At 38.7% G+C, this 27,831-nt stretch overlaps 2 protein-coding genes across 2 annotated transcripts; one reads left to right on the forward strand and one right to left on the reverse strand.

Moving 5' to 3' along the window:
• Positions 1-1,026: 1,026 nt before the first annotated feature.
• Positions 1,027-27,815, reverse strand: faah (fatty acid amide hydrolase). Its single transcript, XM_084723017.1, has 15 exons — positions 26,915-27,815; positions 23,634-23,747; positions 22,406-22,546; positions 22,018-22,151; positions 21,698-21,904; positions 21,535-21,575; positions 21,315-21,439; positions 19,570-19,695; positions 19,348-19,445; positions 3,946-4,045; positions 3,770-3,813; positions 3,619-3,658; positions 3,428-3,536; positions 3,058-3,203; positions 1,027-1,336 (listed from the first exon to the last, which is right to left on the reverse strand). Exons 1-15 carry the CDS (start codon positions 27,128-27,130, stop codon positions 1,214-1,216), a joined length of 1,764 nt encoding a protein of 587 aa, XP_084579143.1. The 5' UTR covers positions 27,131-27,815; the 3' UTR covers positions 1,027-1,213.
• On the forward strand, positions 6,226-15,938 carry LOC146323878 (GTPase IMAP family member 9-like). Its single transcript, XM_084723016.1, has 2 exons — positions 6,226-6,292; positions 14,415-15,938. The coding sequence occupies exons 1-2, from the start codon at positions 6,277-6,279 to the stop codon at positions 15,503-15,505; spliced, it is 1,107 nt and encodes a 368-aa protein (XP_084579142.1). The 5' UTR covers positions 6,226-6,276; the 3' UTR covers positions 15,506-15,938.
• Positions 27,816-27,831: the final 16 nt, after the last annotated feature.

Here is a 27,831-nt window from a genome sequence, read left to right on the forward strand (position 1 = left end):
GATGAAGGAGCCATGTGTCATTAGTCTCCTTTATCTCTTTTCAGTTTCCTGTTATAGCATCAGTGCAACAATCACTCACAATAAGAATGAAAATGATCTGCACTCATCTGTGGCACAGTGATGGAGAGAGAGAGAGGTGGAGGATGAGGAAGAAGGAGGCAGAAAAAGAGGTTTTTGTGCCCTCACCTCTGCTGGATGCCTTGAAGGTGCACCACACTTTATAAACTCAGTTCATTAAATATTCAACAACAAAAACTGGTTTACTGTACAGATTTTCAAAGCTGTAAATATAAAATAAAAAAATGGTACATCGAAAAAATATGTCCTGACTGGTGACACAGATGAGCAGAGGAAGGAACGGAGGATCAAATCTGACCTGTTCAGGCTCTGTTACGGTAACTCATTGAAAACCAATTTCAATAATATTCACAATATTTCTATTGTGGAAACAAATGACTGCAGAGGTTCCTCATCTGAGAAATCAGTTATTTTATTTCATTCTCAGTCATTGTATCACATAAAGCTAACAGTTATTGAAAAGAGACAAAGATGATTAAAGAGAAAATCTTGGTGTCCATATTCATTATAAATCCTAAATTTCAACTTTTCCCACATGTAACCAGATGCGGAAAATATGCCTCTTTCCCCAATGGTGACCTGAATTCAATTACTTCTAAAGCATGTTGTCCCTCTTTATGATATACTGCATGAAATATCAAATAATGCCAGGGGTGGCAAAACAGAACAAAGATTTTGCTTATTTCATATCTACAGGGTGCTGAATTTTGTAAATTACAAAAACCAACAACAAAAAAATTATAAAAATCATGTCTGTTAATGCCAGAAACTCTTGACTTTAAAGGAAAATGTTTAGTAAAAGTAAAAAATGTTTAAACAGTATATATGTTTTAAGTACAATACAAATTAAACTCAACGTCTTTAAGTTCGTCAATGAATGACTTACACACAAACAGATGAGTACAGAAAATGTGTGAAACTTATCAACCAGAAAACACAAACATTACTTTGAATTGCTGTGTTAAACAAATTTTGTGTTTTGTGTAGTTATTACTACAGTACCTAAGAGAAAACCTTCATCAGTAATGATTTCAGAGTCTGCCTTACAGTGTGTGTTTCCATTTATTGGCTGCTTTCAAAGCAAATTTAAGATGAAACCTCTGAAGTTAGCAGCCCCACCTGTGGCCTCGAGGCCTTACTTTCTGTTCTGTTTGACTAGTTGTTCCACCTCCTTCATGAAGCGCAGGCAGAGCTCATCATGCCACGGCAGGGCGACACACTGCACCGCCACAGGCAGACCCTCACCTCCAGACACAGCCTGAAAGCAAACACAGGATCAAGTCAGTCAACAGTTGGTAACCAGAACCACCACAGTCTTCTGCCTCCACCTACTGACCAACTGTGGAAGTACTGTTTTAAGAGTGTTAAAATGCCATGACAGTGATTCTTTGGTTGATACACAGGAACATGAGTACAGAGGCAGGGCCAGAGAGGTGGCCAGGAGGGGCACGCTCAATCTGACTAGTCAACACTGGCACCTACCAGAGTCAGAAAGACTTGTTAGTATCATGGATATATTACTGAACAGGTGTACCAAGTACAGGGCCAAGGCTCCTGGATCAGAGCCTCTGAATGAAGTCAATCAGATGTCCACAGAGGGACACAGAATGATCCCAAAGAGAGAAAAAAAAATACCACAAAGACACAATAATATCTACAGAGAGACACAAGATTACACAAAATTACAGTTGATGCAAAACAGCCATAAAGAAATGCAAAAATACTAAAACATGATGCAAAACAAACAAAGAAATGCAAAACAAGGCACAAATGAATTTGAAAGTGGCACAAAGAGATGCATATAGATGTTCATATGTGAGGGTTTGCAACATTTATTTGTCTTGGGATAGTATATTTTAAATTTTGGACTGTTGGCAAGACAAAACGAGCAATTTGAAGACAATACCTAGGACTTCAGGAAATTGGCATTTTGTTTTACTCTCATTTGACATTCAGACACTAAAAAAAGTTCAGATGATTAAAGCAATAGTTCACCCAAAAATGAAATTTCACTCCATATCTACTCACCCCTGTGCTGATGTGAGGATGGGTGAAGATCTCCAGTTCACAAAACCAGTTCACAGCTTCAGCGGTAAACAGCGGTGCATCCAAATTCAGTACAATTGAAATGAATGGTGACCAGTTTTAAAATGTAAAACAAGAACACAAAAAACCCCACAAAATGCCCATACTGCTCGTGTGGTGTAATCCAAGTGTCTGTAATCCACGACATTAAAATTTGACCCAAAAAGACAACATTTACACCGTGTTTTTAGCCTAAATGTCAACTGTAGCCTCTCAGACCTGACCTGCATGCACACGCCTGAAGCGGGCACACAGGCTCTCGCCCAAGTGACGCAACACGAGATATAAGAGATCTGGCGATACCTTCACACCTGTGTTTACATGCTACCTGGAAGCGACTCAGACAACAGAGAGAGATCTGCTCAGAAATAGTGACTTGTTACATCCACAGCTGACTTTGCAAACTTTCAAAAAGAAGAAAATGTCTGAGCACTTCGACACAGAAGAGAAACATAATTTCTTTGCTGCAGCCGCACTTGGTTGAGAGCTTGCGTACCTGCTTCAGGCGCGGCTGAAGGGGTTTACAGACACTTGGATTACACTACACAAGCAGTATGGAGATTTTTTTTGTGTTTTTATTTACATTTTAAAACTGGTCACCATTCACTTCAATTGTACTGGATTTGGCTGCAACGCTGTTTTCTGCTGGAGCTGCAGGAGTGTTGAACTGGAGATCTTCAGCTACCCTCACATCAGCACAGGGGTGAAATTTGAGTGAGATTTCATTTTTGGATGAACTATCGCTTTAAGCGATGAATAAAATAATTGTTTTCTGCAAGTCTACATCAAGTAGAGTCAGTACAATTCACAAGTGGTTCGAACTGTCTCTTTGAAAGTTACAGTGAAATAACTGTGTTATATCCTTTCACGAGTCCCCTTTCACTGGTTTCTCACCTGTTTGAAGATCTTGTCCCAGTGGTCCTGATGAATGCCCTTAAAGTGCTTGAGTTCCTCCTCATCCTCTGCTGTCACCGTGGAAACAGGAACAACCCCGGCAGGAAAGTTGAGGACATTGTAAAGCATCGTGTAAGAGGCAACAGCTGGAAGGAAAGAAAAAATAGAAACAGGTTGTTCATTGTGTTACACTGGGTTTTATAGTAGTAAGACTGTTGCTATTCAATGCAGTAATCATAAGTATGATCATGTATAGTGCCATGATAAAGATGGACACCATTTAATCTCGTACCTCTTTTTAATAATTCAAAATGCCCTTTCAGGTATTTTACACAGATAGACACGCGCATAACTGTTCATGCTACCGTACTGGAGAGCTGGCCACAGTATAAGTGATTGAAGGCTGGTCCAAGAGCAGGGCACAGCACCACGTCAATGTTGCATCTTTTCCACTCTGCTATCGTTTCTTGAATATAGGCCTAAAGAAAATGCAAGAGGAGTCAATTTCACTTGTATGCATTCACACATGTATAAGCATCACTACCAGGCAACTAAAACTACCTCGACAGCAGCATGTTGATTCCACAGCTCTTTAGCAGATCTAAAAACAAGGCAGAGAAAGAATCAGTGTGTCCTGTCATTTTATTCCATTACATATACAATATATGAGTAACAAAACCTTGAGCACAAACTATAAATATTAGTTTCTCACCCAAGTCCACTTAAAGAATTGAAGATGATGGAGCCACGAGGAGACTGCAAAAGACAAGCACGCCATAAAACAAACTTAAAAAACACAGTAACAGTTTTATCAAGTTCATTTTCAAATTTCACACTCTGAGGAAAAACTAAATTTTCATTAGTCTGTCACAGAAGGAGAGAACTCACCAGGGGCTTGAGGAGGAATGACAGGACTTTTCTCACGCACTTAGGAATATAGCAAAGCATTATCTGTTTTTTGATAGCGGGATCCACGGGGCCCAACCTCCTAAAACAGAAACAGTAAGGGATCAATGGCGCACAACACAACAATCTGTTCAAGTGGATTTCAATATGTTTTATTGTGATAGCTACACAGATGTGATAAAGTTTCAGAACACTGTGTTATTAAAAAAACTGATATTATTACTCTGTGAGGCTAACCATGCTAACGTGCACATTTACAATGCTAACATGCTGATGTTTAGCAGGCATGTTTACCACGTTCACCATCTTTGTTGAGCAGAATGTTGGCATTCTAACATTTGCAAATTAGCACTTACGACGAAGTAAACCTAAGTACTGGACTAATTGAGAATTTAACCTGATGAATTCTTGCTGAATGTAACACACAGTAAAAGCGCGCTCCAAATTTTCATGGTAATCCATCTTATGGTTGTATAGTTGTCATTTCACAGAAAAAAAGTACAATTTTTAACTTTATGGTGGCACTAGAGAAAAAGTCAGAGGACCACTAAAGTCAGTAGGATTTGTCCTCTGGGCATCACGGATGACAAAATTTCATAGCAATCCATCAGATACATATTGAGATATTTCTGTCTGGAACAAAGTGGTGTAACAACTGACCAACGCTGGCCTTCAAACAAATCTGTAAAGGTGCAGGCAAGTATAGGCTACACAATGTACACTGATCAGCCACAACATTAACACCACTGATAGGTAAAATGACTAACACTGATTACAGTGACACCTGTCTGGGGTGAACAGTCAGTTTGTCAAGCTGGACGTGTCGGAAGAAAGACAAATGGGAAAGCATAAGGATCTCACTTTGACAAGGGTCAAATTGCCATGATTAGACAACTGGATCAGAGCAACAAAACTGGTCCAAGAAAGGACAACTGGTGAACCAGCAACAAAGTCATGGGTGCCAAAGGATCACTGATGCACCTGGGGAGCAGAGGCTAGCCCATTTGGTCCCACAAAAGAGCTACTGTAGAGCAAACTGCTGAACTAGTTAATGCTGGTTACCACAGAAAGGTGATAGCTTGCTGTGCATGGGGCTGTGTAGCCAATGACCAGTCAAAGTGTTTATGCTGACCACTGTCCACCACCAAAAGTGCCTATGCTGGGAAAACGAGTGTCAAAACTGGACCAGGGAGCACTGAAAGAAGGTGACCTGATGTTGACAAGGTGTTGACTTGGCCTCCAAATTCCCCAGATCAGATCAGATCAGATCAGATCAGATCAGATCAGGGCATCTGTGGGATATACTGGAACAACAAGGTCTTGTGTAACGAGGGGAGGCTAATATTTTAATATTAGGTGGATGGGGACAAATAAAGGTTTATCATATTTCAAACAAACCGTTTCATTTTCATTGCACAGAGTGAACAACTGCGTGCAGTATTACCTGCATTTTGAAAGAACTGCTACCATTTCTTGTAAATGGAGGAGGGAGTGGTCATACTGCAACGCCACCACAACTGCTACTAACTTCAGTTAAGTTTTATTGCTTTATTAGTCATATGTACACAGGGTCAACGGTACAATGTTTTCATCTCCTGTTGGATAAGAAAAAACAGGTCAGCCTAGCAGTGCAAACAGTAGACACTATAACAGCACTAGTCATAAAAAGATAAAAATGAGAGAAAGAAAGAATGAGATAAAATATAACAATATATAATTAAGAAAATTGGGATTTTTGTGTAAAAGCGAAAACGACAGTGTATAAACTGCTGCTGCAACAACACAATTCCCCTGCTTGGGATTTTATCTTATTTAAAGGAAACAGTTTAATTTTCATCCCATGAGGAATGATCTGTGCAGTCACAGTATTTCCCGCAGTTTGCAAGAACTTCTTGTACACTGTCGAAGGTGGAACACCTGCAGAATATATTAATATAATTTTTGTCTGTTTCTCTTTCTGCTGTCTGGAAAGAGATAGACATGTATCCACTGCCGAACCACCAGAATACAAAGCAGTCTCTTTGTTCAGGCTGTGAGGCTCCAAAACTCATCCTCAGCATTGAAAAACAGAATATTGATCCGAAATGATCAAAGACTGTATGCTGTGTTTTGAATGTGTTTTCATTTGTGTCCCATCTATTTACAAGAAATCCGCCTGTTAACTGAAAAACCACAAAAACATTTAGTTTCATATTCGATGGCGGGTCAGTGGGGTTTTTCGTGGGTGTGGTTAGGTGCATAAAAGCAGCAGACACTGAACTCTGTTCTCTTCACTTGAGCTGCAGCATCTAATCAGTACTCTTTAACCCAAACATGGCCAGCAACTTTGGTAAGTCGTGATATTGTATCCATGTTTTAAAGTCCGTTTATTTTATGGTCACAATGATCAAATAATAGACTAATACTGGTTAGAACTGCAAAGACATAATTAGCATTCTGTATTTCTGACATATTGCCCTTTTGTTCCAAGATCATAATTTGTCCTCCTATGCAGGGAGGTTTGAAAGATGTGATTTTAAATCAAGCTGTGCTTAAACTTTTCCTTGGATGTACTGAGCGATGTCCCAGAAACAAACAGTTATTTATATTAGCAACTTTATTATTCTGTTACGGTAAAAGACTGTTTTTAAAATAAATCCTCAAGCAAATGTGTCAGTCTGGATGTGAAGCCCCTCAATATGTGTAGTCAAATGTTTCACTGAGCAGCTCCTGCTCCACCTGGGGTTCATGTCAACTGTAATGAGCAGAAAAATAAGCACGCTGGATGCAAAGGAAGTTACATCTTCCAAGATTTTCAAGGGATATCTAATAGAAGCCTACGTTAGTTGGCCTAGTTGTCTTATCAGTCTGACCATTTTTTTAATGCAGCTGCAATAAATGCCTCTGTGCACTTTCTCACTGTAATGTATTCTAGCTCTAAATGTGTAATGTGATACCAATGACCATTATCTACACATAGTGAGCCGACATATGGTCTGAATGTGACTGGGTAATTGATACTTAGAAGGTTACTTTTTTAATTTTTTAATTTTTTTGACTTAACTGTTCTGCCTTTTTTTTGAACAATTCACTTTAATTCAGCTAATAGGCCAATTTTCAGTTTAAATGAAGACTAACTAAAACAATATTGTGCACTTCTAAAACTAGCTAAAATAAAATAAATATATACACGCAAAGTTGCTGGTTTTAGTTGTTGTCAACTTGGTCAAATTTGTCAACACAAGTATGAGAAGGCATTGGTGCATCTGTTTATGGGATGTCTACAAATGTGTTGTGCCGGCTGGCATCTACTGGTGGTAATACACTGACTATCAGTAAGTATCTCATACAACCCCTCATCTGATCATTCAAACTATACCTTTAGGCACAATGTTTGTCACTCATTCTCTGAAATTGAGACAAATATATATTTTAGGAAGGTAAAAAACAGGCCAACCTCCAGGTGATTCAATTTTTTTTAAAAAAGAGTTTTTTTTTTTTTTTTTTTTTTTTTTTTTGGACACGGAGAGACACAAGGGGGCGTCGACAGGTATGGACGCGCATTCGTGAGCTCCCAAAGTTGAACTCTTACAACTGCTTTTATCCTGACCATTTATTGTCTATCAACGTTACTATAGTATCCGGCTACTCTACCCAGCAGTGCATGGCAAACCTCAGGAGTAAAAAATATCGCAAACAAGCCAGTTACAGTGATACAAGCCCCGACGACCGCCAAGCTAACAGCGCTAGCATGGCGGACGGACAAGAAGCACATGACAGTTTACTGAAAGCTATTCATGATAGCAAAGAAGACCTGCTTAAACACATCGACAAAAAGACGACGGACATACAAACATCATTAACCAAAATTGAAAACTCCCTCTCTACATTATCTGAACAAGTCCAAGAGCTGGAGACACGAGTTGGCGCTAACGAAGACAATATTAATGAATATTGCAGCCGCATGGAGAAAATGGAAAAACAACTGGCTGTCCTGAAAGAAAAAGCCGATGACCTCGAAAACCGTAGCAGAAGGTCCAACGTGAGGATTATCAACATACCGGAGAAGACGGAAGGACGGGACGCGGCGGGGTTCCTGGAGCAGCTCATACCGAAACTCCTTGGCGGAGACAACTTTGCATCCCCCGTTGTGGTCGAAAGAGCTCACCGCGTTGGGAAAGTTTCAGACAGGCCACGACCCATCATTGCAAAGTTCCTTAACTTCAGCCATAAGGAAAAGGTCCTCCGTCTTGCACGGGAAAAGGGTGATATTCTTCTGGACAACAAGAAGATATCCTTTTACCCGGACTACAGCGCCGAGTTGCAGCGCAAAAGAGAAGAATTCAGCACAGTGAAAAAGAAACTCCGGGAGAAAAACATTGACTATGCCCTGTTTTACCCGGCTAAACTAAGGATCCGGCACCAAGGATCTGTTAGATTTTTCTCTTCGCCAGCCGACGTCCAAAGTTTTCTCACGGAATTAGAGAAGTGAGTAATGACATTTGAAGTGTCAGAAAGTACTAACAGTGACACTGCACCCACCGAATGCTTTCTCTTTACTCTACACCAAGCTAAAAATGAATAATTAACGGTGCCTAAATGCTCTAGATAGCATTCTCTTTAAGTTTTCTTCTCTTTTATTTATTTGGGACTTTACAAATCTACTTAATATTCTTTATTAGTTCTTCTAGTTTGTGAATGTTATACTGTCACGGACACCAATATTCATACCACGCCATACTTTAGTAAGGGCTGTCAATCTATTTACTTTTCTCATTGTTTTATCAAGCTAGTCACAACACAGACTTTGCATCACGCAAAGCGGTAGATTTGTATGTATATATCCATTACTCTGCTTTATTTATTTATTCATTTATTTATTTATTTTTTATAATTTTTCAGTTATATTCCTGTTCAACACGGATCTGTAGTAATTTGTTTACAACAGCTGAAAGCAGCTGTGGAGTTCATTAGAGTAGGTAGATGATAACATACTCAGTGTTTTTGTTACAGTATGTTAAAAGAGGGGTTAATGTTCAGGGTTTTTTAGGGTTCTGTTTTTTTGCCTATGATTCTTTCTCTCTTTGCACTTATGATAAGAAGTCCAGAAACAGCAAAATATCTCATTTCTTTGGTCAAATTTCTTAAATATCTCTTAACCGATGTATCAGTTAAAATGTATTTCATGGAATGTTAAAGGCATAAACTCCCCAATCAAGAGAAAGAAAATACTATCCTACCTTAGGAGGCAAAATGTGGACATTGCTTTTATTCAAGAAACACATCTATCTGATATAGAACATCTAAAACTGCGCACAGGCTGGGTTGGCAATATATTATACTCGTCTTTCACCTCCAAAGCAAGAGGAGTAGCCCTATTGATAAATAAAAATTTGAATTTTCAATTGAATGACATAGATAAAGATAAAAATGGCAGGCTTTTAATAGTAAATGGCACACTGAATAACAATAAAATAACTCTCATCAATGTGTATGGACCAAACTATGATGATCCAACTTTTTTCAATAATCTAGTGATGAAATTAGGCGTTATTGAGGGTCTGTGTATCATTGGTGGTGACTTTAACTTGGTTCTGGACCCCTCTATGGACCGTACGTCATCCAAGCCATTGTCATTAACTAAATCAGCTACAATCATTATTCAAGCACTAAAAGATTTGGGATTATGTGAGATATGGCGTAAACTTCATCCTAATCACAGGGACTTCTCTTTTTACTCTAGTGTACATAATTCATATTCTAGAATAGACATGTTCTTAGTCTCCAAGAATATGCTAACAATGGTTAAAAATTGCTCTTACCTTGCAGCTACATTGTCAGACCATAACCCCATTATGTTGTCTTTGGAGACTGACACCATACAAAATCCCCAACGCATGTGGAGATTTCAGCCCTATTTATTGAAAGACCCAGAATTCGTTAGCTTCATGAATAGCCACATTGATATTTTTTTAGAGACTAACTTGAATTCTGCATCACACTCAGTTATCTGGGAATCTCTCAAAGCATATATGAGAGGTCATATTTTGTCTTACTGTTCACATAAAGTTAAAGAAAAAAAGAAAATGTTGATTAAACTCGAGAAAGAAATTCGAGAGTGAACAATTACATTGCAGAACTAAAAATCAAGAAACCCTCAATACACTAACCCAGAAACGTCTTGTATACAACAATCTTTGCTCTAACAAAGCCGAAGCAGCAATGGCAAGGACAAGGTACCATTACTACGAATTTGGAGAGAAGACGAGTAAATTACTTGCATGGCAAATCAAGAAACAAGAAACTGATAAATTCATCCAGGAAATTCAATCAGAGGAGGGGGAACTTATCAACAACCCCACAGATATTAACAGGAGATTTAAAATATTCTATGAAACTCTGTATCAATCTGATATTAATTCTGACAGTACGGAAGCAAAGAAATTTTTACACAAACTAAAAATGCCCAAATTAAATGCTGAGAACCAAAAATTACTAGATGCTGATATAACTGTTGCTGAGGTTTGTGAAGCAGTAAACTTGTTACAAAATAATAAATCACCTGGCCCCGATGGTTTTCCTGTAGAATACTACAAAGTATTCCTCAATAAATTGGCTTCCCCGCTTACAAACATGATCATAGAATCACTAACTAATCAACAGCTGCCAAGTTCGCTTGAAATGGCAACTATAATATTGCTCCCTAAACCAGGTAAAGATAAACAAAAATGTGACTCTTACAGGCCATTAAGCTTATTGAATGCAGACTATAAAATCTTAGCCAAACTGATAGCGACCAGACTTGAGAAAGTTATCCCAAAACTTATCCATGCAGACCAAACAGGATTTGTCAGGGGCAGACAAGGCTCTGATAACGTGCGCCGATTATTTCATATTATTGACGCAGCTCAGAAACAAGATAATCCTATGTTAATAATTTCAATGGATGCATTTAAAGCATTTGACAGAATTGAACCTACCTTCTTACTTGAGACTCTTGAAGCAATGAACTTTGGAAATACCTTTATCAAATACATTAAAACAATCTTCAATGCTCCGAAAGCCAGGATTCTAACTAATGGTGTTTTGTCTGATTGCATCTCTCTTTCAAGAGGCTGTAGGCAAGGATGTCCAGCTTCACCCTTGCTTTTCAATTTGGCCATTGAACCCCTGGCCTGCGCAATTAGATCTAATCCTAAAATTGCAGGAATTAAACTTGGTGATGCCGAACACAAGATATCATTATACGCGGATGACCTTCTGATGTATATTATGGACCCATTAACCTCATTTCCATTAGTTCTAGAATGTTTGAAAGAATACAGTACATCATCAGGCTATAAGCTTAACTTTACTAAAAGTGAAATATTGCCATTTAATGTGCATGATACCCAAATTAAGCAAATCACATCACCTCTGAAATGGTCTCTTAATGGAATTAAGTATTTGGGAATCTGGGTTGGAAAATCATTTGATAAAACATACACAGAAAACTACATTAAATTAATGGAACAAACCAAACTTGACCTTAAAAGGTGGATGGACTTACCCTTGTCTTTAATTGGAAGAATAAACACAATAAAAATGAATATTGTGCCTAAATATATATACTTTTTTCACTGCATCCCCTTTAAGGTCCCTGTAAAATTTTTTAAAGATCTAAACAAGGTTCTGTCATCATTTGTGTGGCACAAGAAACCACCGAGGGTGAAAATTACTACTCTACAGCGGCCATTTTCAAAGGGTGGATTAAATCTTCCTAATTTCCGAAAATATTACCTTGCAGCACAATTTAGAAGCATATGGACCTGGCTACATTCAGAAGACGATGAAAGCAGATGGATATCAATAGAAAAACAAGAACTACTAACAACCCCATTGAAAGTAGTTCCCTTCATAGGCAATAAAAGTAACCTGAGTATAATCACCAAAAACAAAATCATACAAAACACGTTTGCTGCATGGCAGGAGGCCCATCTTAGTCTTGGTTTGAAAGGGTCACTATTGAAGAACACTCCGCTATGGAACAATCCATATATTCCAAAGCCCATAGCAGATAGCACACTCAAAAGCTGGGTGGATAGAGGCATCAAAATAGTCGGGGACTTGTACACAGAAGGTATATTCTCGAGTTTTCAGCAACTGTCCCAAAAATTTAACTTGCCTCAACACAATTTGTTTAAATACTTGCAAATTAGACACTGGGTCAAAGCAAATTCACCTGATAGATTCCCTGACATTCTGGAGGAGACTCCATTGGAGAAACAGTTATTTAACACCTTACGTACATCAACCAGAGGTCTAACGTCAGTTATTTATAATATCCTCAATAATAATTGTCCTGAAAATGGAAAATCTCTCACGAAACACAAATGGGAAATGGACCTAAATTGTTCATATGATGATGCTGATTGGAATAAGCTTTTAGAACAAGCTCAAACATTATTAACTTCAACCAAGCACAGATTAATTCAATTCAACATCTTGCACAGAACGTACTATACACCTGTTAAGCTGCACACATTTAATAATACCATATCACCTGTGTGTCAGAAATGCAAATTTACAAATGCAGATCTTTTACATATGATCTGGCACTGCCCAGTGATTGCAGAGTTTTGGAAATATATTATTAAAACTACCTCAGATATTATACAAAATACTATTCCACTAGATCCACAAATTTGGATCCTTGGAGATTTGAATCAAATGAAACTATACAACTCTGTCAAGCACTTCATTTTATTCGCTAGTACTGCTGGGAAAAAATGTATTTTAGTAAACTGGAAATCTGACTTCCCTCCCTCACAAAGACACTGGATCAATGAATTAACATCATACTGTACTCCGGAGAAGATTCTCTATAATGTCAGAAAAAGGCCCACAACGTTTAGAAAGATATGGGGAGCCTTCATAGATGCTTTACCTCACCTTAAATGTGATGATTGAACTGTAGTTTTACTTGCAACTGGACTTTCTTCTCTTTATATATGTATGTTTGAATGTGTGTGTGTATATATGTATGTGTATACACAAATACAGTTTTCATATTTGTATTATTAATATGGCAGTGTTTATAGGTTAACACTACTCTGAGTGTAAAGAATCATTAAATACAGTTTTTTTTTGTTTTTTTTTGGGGGGGGGGGTGGGGGGTTGTTTTGTTCATTATTGTTTTGTTTTTTTTTCATGTTGTTATTGTAAGGGAAGACAAAGTGTACGGTACACTTCTTTTCTTGTAGAGCCTTGTTTTTCCCCTTTGTCTTCTCTTTATTGTTGTTTGTTTTGTTTTTTCTTTATTTTTTTCTTCTATTTGTATTGTTGAAAAATGTTAAATTGCAGTTGTATGCTACTTGAAGCCTCAACTTTACTAATAAATAAACCATTAAAAAAAAAAAAAAAAAAAAGAGTTTTTTTTTTGTTTTTTTTAAGTTATATTATCATTATTATTATTTTTAGTAGTAGTGGTAGAATAGATCTCCGCTAAAACACTAATCTGAAGCGCTTGTATGTTGTCCCTGTCAGCATTATTAAGATGTAAAACTGCTTATGTCACAGTTGTTGTTGGCTTTTGTCATTTGTTTTTTTTTTTTCTTTTTTTTGTTTGATTTTATTCTCCATTTGTTGGTTTTCCTTTCTTCCCCTCCCTGTCTCTCTTGCTTGTGTACCCTTGTATTTTGTCCCTATTTCAGTTATTGTTATAAGGTCACCACTGATTTTTTTTTTTTGGACCAATTAAAATGTTAATCAAAACACACATTTTGAAATAACAAAGGGCTACAGAGTTGACATGTTTTGTGCTTCAACAGTATTCCCATCTTTTGTAAAAAAAAAAAAAAGAAAAAAAAAAGAAAATAGGAAATGAGAAGTAAAATCTGGGACACAACTTTTAAGGACCAACATATTCATTTAAAAAATCTATTTTAAAACAAAGATAATTTTAATAACACATTTTAACGCCTATGTTATCAGGTATTACTGTTAGTTTTAGATTTTGACAGCATTTTCAGTTGTTTGAAGTTGTGAATTTATGTCTGGGACAAGGGTTTTGTCAGGCACAGTTTAAAAATGCAATAATTTGGTGGCCTGGTTGCTCAGTTTGCAGAGCATCCACCCCCATGCACTGAGGCCGTGAGACCTCTGCAGTGGCTGTGGGTCCGACTCCTGCCTATGTCCCTTTTCTGCATGTCTCTCTCTCTCTCTCTTTCCTGGTTTATCTTCAGCTGTCCTATAAATAAAGGCATAAAAGCTCAAAAAAAAGAAATGTAATAAATGAAAGTAGATCACACTATCTTAAAAGTTACATATATTTCATACATATAGTTTACAAATATAAATCTTTAAAATATCATTTTAACCTAAAATTAGAGTGTTAGTAGTAATATTTTTAAGTTTTATGTTTTTTTGGTAGGACATGATTTGTCTGAGTTCTCAAGATGTTCTTACTCAGTATCACTCACTTTTCTACACAGGATCTAGCAGAACAAATGACGAAGAGCTGAGGATAGTGATGGTGGGGAAGACTGGAATAGGGAAGAGTGCTACTGGAAACACCATTCTGGGCCGAAAATGCTTTGAATCAAAGTTCAGTGCCATGTCTATGACTATAGACTGTGCTAAAGGCAGAGGTGATGTGAATGGGCAGCGGGTTGCTGTCATTGACACCCCAGGCCTGTTCGACACCAGGTTTGGCATGGATAAAACAACTAAAGATGTATGCCAGTGCATCTCTTACATTTCTCCTGGACCCCATGTGTTCCTGGTGGTCATCAGGCTGGGCAGATACACTGAAGAGGAGAAGCAGACGGTGGAGAGGATTCAAGAAATCTTTGGCGAGGCAGCAGACAAATACAGCATGGTTCTCTTTACTGGTGGTGACCTTCTTGTCGACACCACTATCGAGGACTTCTTGAGTGAATGCAAAGAGCTTCAAGAACTTGTGGCCAGGTGCAACAACCAGTACCATGTCTTCAATAATATGCTAAAGGATCGCTCCCAGGTCACTGAGCTGCTGAAGAAGATCAGAAACATAGTGCAGAAGAATGGAGGAACCCACTACACCAACGAGATGTTTCAAGAGGCCGAGAGGGCAATTGAAGAGGAGAAACAACGCCGCCTGAAAGAGAAAGAAGAGGAAATACGAAAAGAAAAAGAGGAAGTGGAGAGGAAAATTAAGGAAAAATTTGATGCCGAGTTGAAGAAACTGAAAGAGCAACAAGAGGCTGAGAGGGAGAAGGAGAGGAAACAAATGGAGGAGGAGAGGAAGAAGGCAAAGGAGGAGATGAATGAGGAAAGACGGAAGATGTGGGAAGAAACGGAGAGGGAAAGAAAGAGAGAGAGAAAGGCGAGAGAAAGTGAGATGTCAAACATGGTGAACTTACTAAAGGAGCAGCATGCAAGAAATCGGAGTGAGGCAGCAAGACAGGTGCAAGTCAGGTATGAAAATGAGGCCAGACAAGAAGCTGAGGGATTTAATCCATTACTTCCGCTCGTAAAAATTGGTGAAGGTATAGTTGGAGGAGTTAAATCAATTGGAAAAGCAATCTGGAGCCTTTTCACATGAGTGATCCCAAATTCAGGTGGCTCCCCACACTCAGGAACATATAAAACTATTTTTCATTTCTATTTTTCCATTGAAATAGGAAGCTAATTTTACTTGAAATAAAGTTACATACTGTAGGTTAGTACAGCTAAGTCACTAATCATATGATAGTCTCACATTTCCATTTCACAGATATTTACTGTGCAGGTAAACATTTGAAAGTATAAAAAATTTGTATTTCATTAACTTTTTATAATGTCATATTATAACTCAAGTCTGGTTGTATATTAAATGACTCTTGTTACATTTAGTTTCAATTTTTTGTCCTTTAGCCACTGCATTTTGTTTTCTATAGACTAAGTCATTTCCATTTATTCACTTTACTTACTTTTGTTCAATTTTATTTGTATTGGAACTGTTTGTAAATCCTTATATTATTTGATTTCATTGTTATTCTGGCCACAGATTGTCATCAAAGTATCAATGTCATGGGTTATGTTGATTCCACTGAAGAATGTGCTCATGTGAGAATAAAAATTCATCTTCTTTAAATATGTTAATGGTTTAGATTTATCAGCTGACCGAGTGAAAGACAATGCAGTTTCCAAGCTTGTAGAATTTTTATTTTTCTTCTATACACTTTGCATCTATTGTAATTAATAAACTTAATTTTGAATAGATTACCATTTGTTAAAACACAAGGAACATTCTCCTTTGAGTGTTTTTTTTCTTTCTCTTTTGTTTTGTGTCTGTACAGAAATTTTAAGCTGAGTTTTACTCTACATTAAATGGATGTAAAGGCTGTATTTCTTGTCTAAATAAAATATTGTGGAAAAAAACAGAACTAGAGCGAACTTGAAATAAAGGTGTGATGTAAGACTAAACGTTTGTCAGAGTAATTATTAACTGTCCAGTCAAGAGTTTACAAGCAACAGTTTAGCTTACAGTAAAGTAGATGTGGATACCCTGAAACAGTCCAACAACTCTGAAATATATAGTTTTTAAAAGTGCATTTCTCTTTTCACAAACTCCCTGAAATGACAAAATGTTTGTCCCTTGCACAGGCATTTTATGGGGCTTGGGTTCATTATAAAGAGGCAATCCTCTCTCTCTTTTTACTGTCTTTATTGTTCATCCTGAGTTTGATGTGACCGTATTTCTTTATGCTCAAGCACACACATAAACACAGAAATATAATAGTTATGTGTGTTGAAGTCCAACTGAAATTAAAACTTGTGTTTTCTGCTGCATCATATCTGCTCTGTAAATCACTGACTTGTCATTTGAGGGGGAAAAAAAGCTGGCTTTCATGATGGCACCCTCTAGTTTTGCATTTGTCATAATACCGTTAGATCTCCATATATATAAACATTTGCATAAAGCAGTAACTTTGTCTCTTGTCCCCCTGCTGCTGGCATTAGAGCTCAGCCTGCCAGGTGCTACTTATCAAACACAGACGAAGTGGGACATTTCTGATACAAAAGACATTTTTTGTGGCTTTTAAGTGTATAAAACTATTAAAACTTATCATTATTTTTGTCCGCACACATGCATAAATGTTCTTCAACCTGCAATAATTGCTCATTTTGGCCACTTGGGGGAAGTAGAAACAAGGTGTGGACACAACATTGATGTAGCATCACCTCACCAGCTGATATGGAAACCTGACAGCAAATTGTTGCTTGTTTATACATCCAGCAGTTATAGAGCGACATTATCATTCAATTGGAGTTGTGTTTATTGCAACTTGTCACACACACGTAAATTTGTTGATTTTTTTTAAAGCAGGTTTTGGTCTTCACAAACTTCTGAGTGAAATATTGGGGTTTTTAGCTGCCCTATGATCCACTAGTTTCATTAGTCTATACTTGCGTCTGTGTGCCAGTTGGAGCCAAGGAGCTGAAATCAAGACTACAAGAGCAATTTGCAAACTAAAAATAGTAATGGTACAGACTGGCCAGCTAAAAGCTCAGCTGATACTCGCTGTAAAGCTCCATAAAGCCAAGGAGACCTCCAGATTGAGGTGATAATTCTCCGTAGGTTCATCACTATGAGCAATTTTCAAGATACAGGAAGTAAACAAATAGTTAAAGATGATGCTGAACTTAAGACAGCCCAGGGATCCTCACGCAAGATGGAAAGTCCGACTGTTTGATATTACAATTTGGATGATGCATCTGTCCCTGTATGCAACACATACCGACTGAGAGGAGTAACAGCAGATTGTTATGAAAAGTTGAACTGTTTTAACAAAACTGGTGACAAAAGGTTTGCACAAACAGGGCAGAGCATTCTGTCGTAAGACTCAAGTGTGACTGTAGGTGTAAGTGTATATGCAACTGTCGAGGTGCAGTAGGGGAGTGGTTTAAAAGTACAAAAGAGAAAAAAAAAGAAAGAGGGATTTTACAGGGGAGAGGTGGTCAGCACTATACTGGGCTCAGCCCCCACCTGCCTGTCTTATGATTTTCAGTCTGTATTAATATTTTCTTTTATGCAAATGGTTCTCAAACTTTTTCTGGCACACTCAACCTCTGAAGCTGAAAAAAAGTTTATGCCCCACACCCCACCTTTTTATTTTTAAAATCAATCATTAACTATGACAGGTGGAGTAACAATAAAAAAGGATCCAAGCTGATTTCAGAGTTCAGGGCTTTCTTTTCCAACTGGCTGTTAGAGGTTACAGTCTATCACCCATCCTGCACAGCTCCCAGAGCGAACGTGTTCATATGGGAAGAAGCTTCACTTCCTGTTGCCAGGAGGTCATTATACACAAGCAAGTTATTAACACTAATCCTAGCAATACATTTAACATACAAGGACTACTGACTGGGCCCTGAGGTCCCCAAGAATAAACTAATGTAGGAATATTTACGTCTTTCTTATGGCATTATTAGTTATCTAATTAATGTCATCTGAAGAAAAAAATACTATGCTACACAGGGTGCTTTTCATTCGGTAAATTGCTCTCCTCATCTCCTCCACTCGCTTCCTTTCCTTGTGTCTTAGCTCCACCCAGAGAGGAAATGAAAGATCTATTTAACAGATGCAGGGGACTGTAGTCATCTGGTGACACTGTTATATAAAGCTGTGTGTCATCTGCTTAAGTAGGAGATGTTATGATATTCCATAATCTGAGCAAAAGGGAGCATGTAGATGTTGAAGAGAAGAGGCCCAAAAATGGACCCTTGAGGAACTCCTCATGAAGCCTCCTCTCTCCTCACTCCTCGTCTCCTCCAAGTGCATTTAAGCAATTGGAAAATCCTCCATCATGGCGGAGGGGAGACGACTTCCGGGTCGATGAAGGAGAGAGGAGACGAGGAGGCAAAATTCAACATAATGAAAAGCACCCACAGATTATTATTATTTTTTAAAAAGAAAACAGACAGAGCACGAGGAAATCTGTGTCTGCTGTATCTGTGTGTGTCTCCGTCAAAATGACAGACAGCGTGCACCTACACCCCTAATAGGTACTTTAAATTAAGAGTCCTAATACATGGGCGCTGGACCCACAGCAAACACGAACTCAATCAATAAATAGTTTCTTCTCTGAAACTGCATGGGCAGAAGCGGGTGCTTTTGACTCTGATCCCGCAGGACCTCAGGTCAGATCTGCAGGTTGTTCACGAGTCTGTTTGCCAGTCTTATGTAGTATTAGGGGACCATGGCTCTGGTGAGCCATATTGTCATATTGTGCGCCAAATGCATCCTTGTTTTAAAAATGAAAAAAGACCAATTCCTTGAATTACTATAGGGTGTTTGCTCCACTCGGTACTCAATGTGCTGATTCTCTGACACTTCAATTACACACAGTTATGAAATGAATTAGGATATTGACAATAACTACAAAGAGAACTTCAACTCACAGAATTTTAAGCATGGTGTCACCTCCATCTGCTAAGAGACCCTTTATCATCAGTTCAGACCACACGTAACTGACCCTCAGAGGACTGTAGGGCACCAACTACAGGCACAAATGACACAGAGGGATAAAGGTAATGACATTAAAAACAAATAGCCCATATCACATGTTTTGTGTGGCTGTAGCCCATACAGTATCTGTGTGTCTGTGACTGATGTGTTCTTACAGTGTGCCCTGCCTGCTCTAAGAGGGCTTTGACCTCTCTGACAGCTCGGACCATACTTGGAGACGGCTGTGAGTAGCCATCGCTTTCAAAGTAACCGATCCTCAGAGGTTTGGAGCTCTGGTATACCTGAAGACAAGAAATGTCAGATTAGTGGGGAGATGCCAAATGGAAACACACATAAATAGATTCAAGTTTGGTACACAACTAATAAATATGTATGGATACAAGACTGAGGCTTTTTTTGAGGCTTTTACTCTTAAAACTCAGTTCTTTGCTCACTGTCAGAGGGCCAGATAAGTTTTTTTTTTAATCATGAAGATAAATCAACATAAACATAATATAGTGCCTTTAAGTCTCCCCTGCACATTAAATACATGAACTCATTATTGTCACAGCAGAGCACATTCCCCCAGAGGGAACATTCATAGTGCAACAACAGGCAGCAAAGCTCACAAGAGGTTTCATCATGTTCCCTTTCCTCACTATTTATAACGTGAGACAATATTCTAAAACACAATTACACAAATAATTCTTGTAGCTATAAAGGAAACTGCAGTTTGTAACTTCTGACCAGACCTTTTGTTTCTGATAGATGATAGATGAGAAGGGGGGAGTCCATCCACATTCACAGCAGCCAAAGCTAATTCACCTATGATCTTGATCTTGACCAGCCACAGGAGCATTAGCCAGCTTGTTTTTTGCTCTTTCCTGATATAAGATTTAAATTTATTCAAAAATGTTTGCTGTGGTTGAGGTTGAGGGTTTGCTAAAGCCAGTAAAGTTCTTGGAAAGAATATTTCTTTATAGACCTGGCTTTGCACACAGGGGAATTGTGATGTGGAAACATTATTGTATAAAATATCACTGTGTGCTGTAACATTTTCAGCATTTAGGACATACACGTGTTTTCTTTCCTGCCATGAGTAAAAAGAGTAGATTGATATCACTCTCAAATGTGCACACACAGTAAATGTGTAGCTGAAGTCAGCAGCTAAAGGCTTTAAACAGTCAGCCTGACGTTTTTATTGGTAACTACATTGACTATACACCATCACTAAAGCTGAATAATTAACACATTTAACACAATTAACACAAGGACTCATATTTAAACTTGATTAAATGATGGTTTAACTTTAAAATATGTTGCATCACCTTTTTAAATTAGTTTAAAAGAAAAAATGGCTATCTTTTTGTGATGTATTAAGCAAAATAATCGAGTTGCACAATTAATTCAGCCAACAAGTTTTTTTCTAAGGAGGAGAAATTAGAGGTTCTCTGCAGAGTCATCATGAGCAGGCGAACTAACTAACTTTAGTGTAACATTATGTTAACTTTTTTACTAGTGTTAGCACCAAACAATGTGACCTTTTGTTAACTTTTTGGCAAACATTAGTTAGCAAACAATCTAAGGTTTTAACTTTTTAACCAGCTAGCAAACAACATTTGTTAAGGAATAGAGAGCAGCCACAAGTTAATGGTGTCCCCTCCTCTTTCTAAGTCTCTTACAACAGCACTTAAATGTATTTATTTGGTTTTTGTTTGTGTGTTTGTTTGTTTTACTCTTACTAAAACAGCATCTGCATATTGATTAAATTCTATTCAATTTCATTTTAAATCACTGAACTTGGATTTAGGAAACAGCTGTAACTGTGCAACTGAGCTCTGCTTTGTCTTAAATCTACATTTATACATTTTAAACCAAGTTTTGATAAGCTCTAAATTTACTGGTCCACTGGTGCACATACCTGTGTATTGAAAGGTATAGGTGGAACAGTGGGGTCCAAGGAAAACATGTGGTCGCAAAGCAGAGCCTGCATAAACAGGGCCAGACTGTCAACATCCCTCGCCATGGGTCCAGAAGATGACAGCACTAATGTAGTCAGAAACATAAGAAAAAGTAGCTTAATTCTTCAGACAACACAAGTAGCACTGTGCGTTGCCAATAATGATACACGTCTAAATTACCTGATTTTTGCCCTCGATAAATGGGGACTACACCCTGTGAACTGACCAAAACACAAAGAAATCAGAACATCTAAAGAGAAAAAACAGTTGCAGTCGAGATGTAGTGCAAAAGCGTTATGATTATACAATTATCCACACAACTGAATGAAGCAGAGACACGCACCTTAGCCGACCTGAAGTTGGTTTAAAGCCACAGATGCCACAGAATGACGCAGGAATACGAACACTTCCCCCTATATCACTGCCTATACCAAGCACGGAGCCTCCACCCGCGATGAGAGCTCCCTCCCCGCTGGATGACCCTCCAGATGTCTTCTGGACATTGTGGGGGTTCAAGGTCGTCCCATAGATGGTGTTACTACTGTCATAACTAGAGATGATGCAATAAAAGAAAACCACAGCTAAGAAACGAGCATCACAGCCTTTGCACATGAAAAATGTAATGCTCAACTTAATGATACAATAGTTTGATTTATTATTTACGATAAAAGCCCTTGGGTCAAGTTTGTTCGGACGAAGGGGATAGCTCCTTGTCTCTTCAAAACTTCAACTAGCACGCTGTCCTTCTGGGCAGGCTGGTCCAGATACATGACCACACCACGGCAACAGTCATGATTCTTGTATTGAAAAAGGAAAGCAGGCAAAGAGAGCAGCATTAAACAAGGGATATTAAAGAATACAGTAAACATGAGCTATATTAAGAATACCATTCCACTTTTACAAGAACATACATGTCTGGAAACCCTGTCAGTGTAATTTACTTGTTAATTACCACCTATTTACAATGAAATTACGGGACCTGTAAATTGAAGCATTACCTAATTTTCATCCTGTAATGATGCAGGTAACACATGACTATAATATACTGTACCTTGCATGCAATGTTTTCTTTGATGCTGACTGGAACGCCATACAAGAGACCATCCTTGTTGGATGCAAAAGTTTTCAGCTGGTCAAAACTCTCCAACAAGATCCCAGTGCAACAGTTGACCTTCTTGTGTACTTCCAGGGCCTTTGTGGGAAACACACACAAAAAACCAGTCTGGACCAGTTCACATTCAAAAGACTGGTTTTGTACAAGTACATGAATATTTATTTTTTCAAATGCCTTGGACAAATACCTGTGTTAGTGCAGAAGCCCTGAGAGGCAAGTAAGAAAAAGAAAGCTGATGATATTTTTTTTCAGTCTGAACTACTTCTTCTTTTATGTCTTAGCTTCATAACTTAAGAAAAAAAAGGTTTTGACAGGATAATCTTTGTAAGTTTTGCTGGGGGAAAAAATAAATGTTTTGCCAGGATCATTTTTTTATATCAGTAAACACATATAAAAAAAAGGATTGGAAGGTGAAAAGGATTGTTAGGTTTGTTTTTGAGGGGACTTATCTCTGCTACAGGAGGCTGAAGTACATCACAAAAACATGTCCTAAATGGGACATGTTCTAAAGTGGCAACCTCCAAGGACGAAAAAAGATGCCAAAACAGTGGCTGTACTGTGCTAAAAACAGCAAGTCCTTGAAAAGCCACTTGAAGTGTCATCTTGCGATATTAGGCAAAGATCTTACCGTCTACCAACTGTCTGGGGATTTCCAAATGCAAAATACAGTAGCTGCTCATCGTCACTGGAGCGGTAGTGAGGATTGCTGCCACAAAACCTACGCCCCTTACATTTCTTTCGAGGACACGTCTTAGCGGACTCTCCCGCCATTCTCCTCAGGAGTAGGCACATGACTTAAAGGCCACCCTCAAAACCTTGGATTGGGTCTGCAGTACGTTTTTTTAATCCTCTAATTGTTTTAACCCAGTTTTAGAAACAAAAGCTGGAAAGTTGTCCTCAGTCTCTGTCGTGCGAACCGTTCAGTGAATGACTTGTGAGTTTACTTGAGGCTGGCTCCAGAATCAATCCCCAAAGACCCCCATATTATGATCCAAACTTTTACAGCAGAAATAAACACAGTAAAACTTTTTTTCACTTGGCAAAAGTTTGCTTCCCAAAAGAAACCCCTAAATATTATCATGGCAAAACCTTTCTTCACCTGTTCGTAAGACCTAAACACAGGACGAGCTATAATGTACGAGTTGTGTTATTTCTCATATTGAACCTTTTCCATGTAGGAGTACAACACTTCCTCAGGGGTCAGCGAGCCTTCCTTCAGTTGCTTTGTCAGCTCAGACAGGGACAGCGCCAAGATGTGAGCAGAGTCAGTCGTTGGATGCTAGAAAAGACACGAACATACACACACATTATGACAAAGCGACATATGTGTGGAAAACAAGTTCACACTGGGCAAAAACCACGCCTTGTCTCAGTTAACTAAAAAAATCTTCACAGATGCCAAACATCAGACAACTGTTTACTGTCTACATCAAACAAGGATTTGTTTTGTCAGCGTTGCACCCTGAAAATGAACTGCCAAAAACATGTCCATCTACTTTTTGTAACTTGCATGAACAAAACCCCATAGTTCAACACAAGCACATTTTCCTACAGCCTGCATACTACATGTCTTTGAGACTCGCCCTCTTAAAGGGATAGTACAACAATCTTCCTCCCTTCACTGTAAGTAACACAGCTAATGTATTTAACCATTGTAATAATGGAAATATTAATTAACCAAAACACTTATTTAAAATCAAAAAGAAAAAATGAAGTAACTGAAAGAATATGTTTCATGAACTACCAGAGCCCAATATAGTGATCACAATGGCACACTAGACAACTGTTAGTATTGATTATACTTTACACCACAGGAAAAAAAAAACAATTTCTTTACCATTTATTTTGTTCATCATAAGGCAGCAGTACAAGCCACAGTGATGTGGTGCTCATGATAATGTGGGAAAAAAAACTCATACACCACTGTTTTCATTACAGCCACATTTACCTTAAACCACCAAGAGAATTCATGTCAATGAGAAGGTGAACCACAAGTAGACACTAATATTATGTGTGTTTTTTTCAGAGTCATGGCGCACATTCCCATTTTCAAAACGATCGATCGATTGCCCCTTTTTTTTTTTTTCTTAAGTCATTTTCATATTGAGATGTTTCTTCTTTAATTCAGTGACACTCCAACCCTCCGGTAACATGGCATTAAGAGCACTCGCTTTTCCTGTTTTCCCGTTTTGCTTCAGCAGGTCTTTTAATTCCACTGCTGATGCTGTTAAAATGTTTTCTTTATGGATCTCTGAAAGCAGGACGTCAAACTCCAAACTCGTTAAGTTCTTTTTTCTCTTGGTGCCATTTTCATGACTGAATACTTCCTGACATATGGAACAGGAAGCGTAGCCTTATATGGTATTATTGGAGTATTAACTATGCTAATTTACAAGTCTCATGCACGTGCACTCAAATACACAGAGGTGTTTAATTTACATTGGATTTAGAAATAGTGGATGATTATGTGCAATACATGCATGTATACATGCCTTTATAATGCATATACAGTCTGCAGGATGTGTTCGTTCTCCAATACTATGTTACTGTATGTTCAGCAGCTGATTCACCCTCCTCTGCCCACTGTACCTCTCTGTCTCTCCTCGTCAGCTCTTAATGCGAACACTCAGCCACAAACAAATAACAGCGCAGCCACCAGAGGTCTCATCCTCATCCAAATATTCATCCATGATAATGAAAGCATTTTGATGACACTGAACTACCGACTCAATCTGCTCTTGGTTGCTCTCACTTGCGTCGCCTCTGTTGTCTTCATGAAACATCCTGCAAGATTTCAGGATGAGACTTCACATTAAATGAGATTTGGTTATACAGCCCAGAAAAAGTGAAGGATAAGAGAAACGCTTCCCATGCTGTTGTCAGAGATTTATCTTATTGATCTGAGTCTGCCAGCAGCAGAAACAAACACTTTAAGAGGACGATGCACATTTGCTCCAAAGAATCATGTTGTTCCTTGATTCTTGGTTGCATCAGTCTGCCTCAGTACTGGAATAATTTCAGCATGGGTTGTCCCCACCAATTACACATGCACACACGCGCGTGAGCGCGCACACACACACACACACACACACACACACACACACTCACTCACTCACTCACTCACTCACTCACTCACTCACAGGGCAATAGGGCCAAGGTTGAAAAATACTGAAGTTCTTCATTTTACCCGGGCAGGTGCACAAAAAAGACTATGTGTGAAACAATGAAAGCTCTCAACCTGGCTCACTAAACTGGAAAGAAGCCATCATTTGTTATTAGCTCATTCTTCTCCTGCTTTGACAGGTCAGAATGTCTGCTGCAAAAAGAGTCTATGACAAACACTTTTTCTCTTGATATTACAGTATAGCCTACAGTGTAACTGTCTCTTGTATTATTTATATATGACATGATAAACATGAGAGGCGGGCCTCCCCAGGGGGCTCCAAGCAAATCATGCTGTTGTACTGAATATCAGCACGGCCGCAGCCTTTTGCCAGCAACCGAATCACAGCCATGCTGATACTCAGTACAACGGCACTTCCTCTCATGCGATATTGCTTTATTTAATAATCGATACAGTATCACAAAACATAATATCATAATACTCAGGGGAATCAATATTTTCTTAGACTTCTAGTTCACAGTTCCGCTTTGCTGACTTTCTGAGAGTCAGAAACTTTTCCCCTTTTGATATATTTGGTGCAGTCTGAAGTTAAGTGCAACAGCAATATTAGGCTATCTTGGCTAAACTGAGTGTTTGTGGCATTAAACCTGATCATGGTCCCACAGGCATCCAGGAATAAAGTGAAACTAATGAAGTAAAATAAAACTAAACTACAATGAGAGAATACAAGGACACATGTAACATGGTAGTACAGATAGTAACTTTTGCAAGAGGTCAGGGGCATGTCGGCAACAAATTGTCATTTGGCAGAGGTGGGAAGTAACAGACTTAGTTTGACACAATTATCTGTATTCTCTACTCCTTAGATTTTCAAAACAGGCTCACTACTTTTTTACATTAATAAACATTTACTTTATTAGGCAAAAACAATGTAACAGGGTGAAAAATTACGTAAAAGACTTAACAAGATGAAAACGACATAACAGACAATAGAAGATGAAGAGATTTTGACTCAGAGAGAAGGTGTGTTTCAGTTTGTTTTTTTTTAAATTGACAACCAGCAGAAATGTCCTCCAAAGAGGAACTTGTTAGTATTGTATTTGTATTTTGCACATTTCAGAGCCCGTACTTTTTCACTTTTACTCGAGTAAAGATGTTAAATCGGTCCTTCTACTCCCACCTTCTGCTTGGGTACAAAATATGTGTAGTTTAGCCACTTCTGCCGTTCATTTTCAGTAATGTCAAAAACTCGGTTCAGGATTCAAAGTAGTTATCAAAGTGTGTTTTACAGTACTCCAACCCCTCATCCCCACAGCTCTCACCGACTCCTTGAACTCGAGCACAGCCTGTTCTGCGCGCTGCAGGCTCTCTGCCCTCCGGTTTCTGGCTCTCTGGATCTTTTCCTCCACCCCCTGCTGGCAGCGGACCCTCCGCACCAGTATGACCACAGCTCCCACACAGCAGGCGGCAACGATGAGCGACGCTGCTGTCCGGCTGTCAAGCTCCACTCCTTGGAGAAACCGTGCGACATTTTCCATGGCTCCCGCGTCTGACGGTCCTCTCAGCTCCGAGCACAAGGGCGAACGTCGGCTAACACCAGCGAGGATACTGACACACGTCCGGGAGTCCAGTTATCATACGATTTGTCGGACTTGTGAGGCAACAGGTGGGCGAGACTTTCAGCGTTTGGTTACGTGCTTAAGTTGAAGATTAGTTAACTCGACTCAACTGCTGGAAATGTGCCCAAACTACATCCGAGGGAGGACAACAAGGCGACTCCCTGTTGAGATAACCGAGCGTGCGTTAGCTAAGTAGTCCGATGAGAAAGGTAGAGGGCGCCAGAGCAGCTCCAACTGTCATTTCATTTGACAAAAAAAAATACTCCACAGTCCTAAACTGACAGTCAAATCTAAGTCGGATGTCCCTCATTTTCATAAATACATTATTTTAAAAAGGCAAGGCAAGTTAGAGAAGACTTTCCAGTGCTGGAGTTCTTACTAAAGGCTTCGTGCTCTTCCGAGTCTGCGCTCGTGAATTACGTCTTGTCCAATCAAACTGCGGGAACAGAAGGAACAGGTGTATGCATTAAATATTTCCCAGTGCAGCACTGCTGACACTTGGATCACCTGTGTTGCTTTGTGAAGCAGACACCCTGCCTTGTATAGGGCTGACTGGGCACTATGTGGATATGAGGGTGATCCCAGTATCAGCCTCTGATACTGCTTAAAATACTGGCATC

Source organism: Lutjanus erythropterus, chromosome 7 (assembly GCF_056507025.1).
Source record: "Lutjanus erythropterus isolate fLutEry1 chromosome 7, fLutEry1.hap2, whole genome shotgun sequence".
NCBI lineage: Eukaryota > Metazoa > Chordata > Actinopteri > Lutjaniformes > Lutjanidae > Lutjanus > Lutjanus erythropterus.

Excerpts from the sequence above, each read along its gene's own strand:
- faah (XM_084723017.1), bottom strand. The coding sequence starts at position 27,130 with ATGGAAAATGTCGCACGGTTTCTCCAAGGAGTGGAGCTTGACAGCCGG. Across the intron at positions 21,576-21,697 it reads CCAACTTCAGGTCGGCTAAG|TTCACAGGGTGTAGTCCCCA; the intron begins GTGCGTGTCTCT and ends TGTTTTGGTCAG. Across the intron at positions 1,337-3,057 it reads GGGACAAGATCTTCAAACAG|GCTGTGTCTGGAGGTGAGGG; the intron begins GTGAGAAACCAG and ends GTTTGCTTTCAG.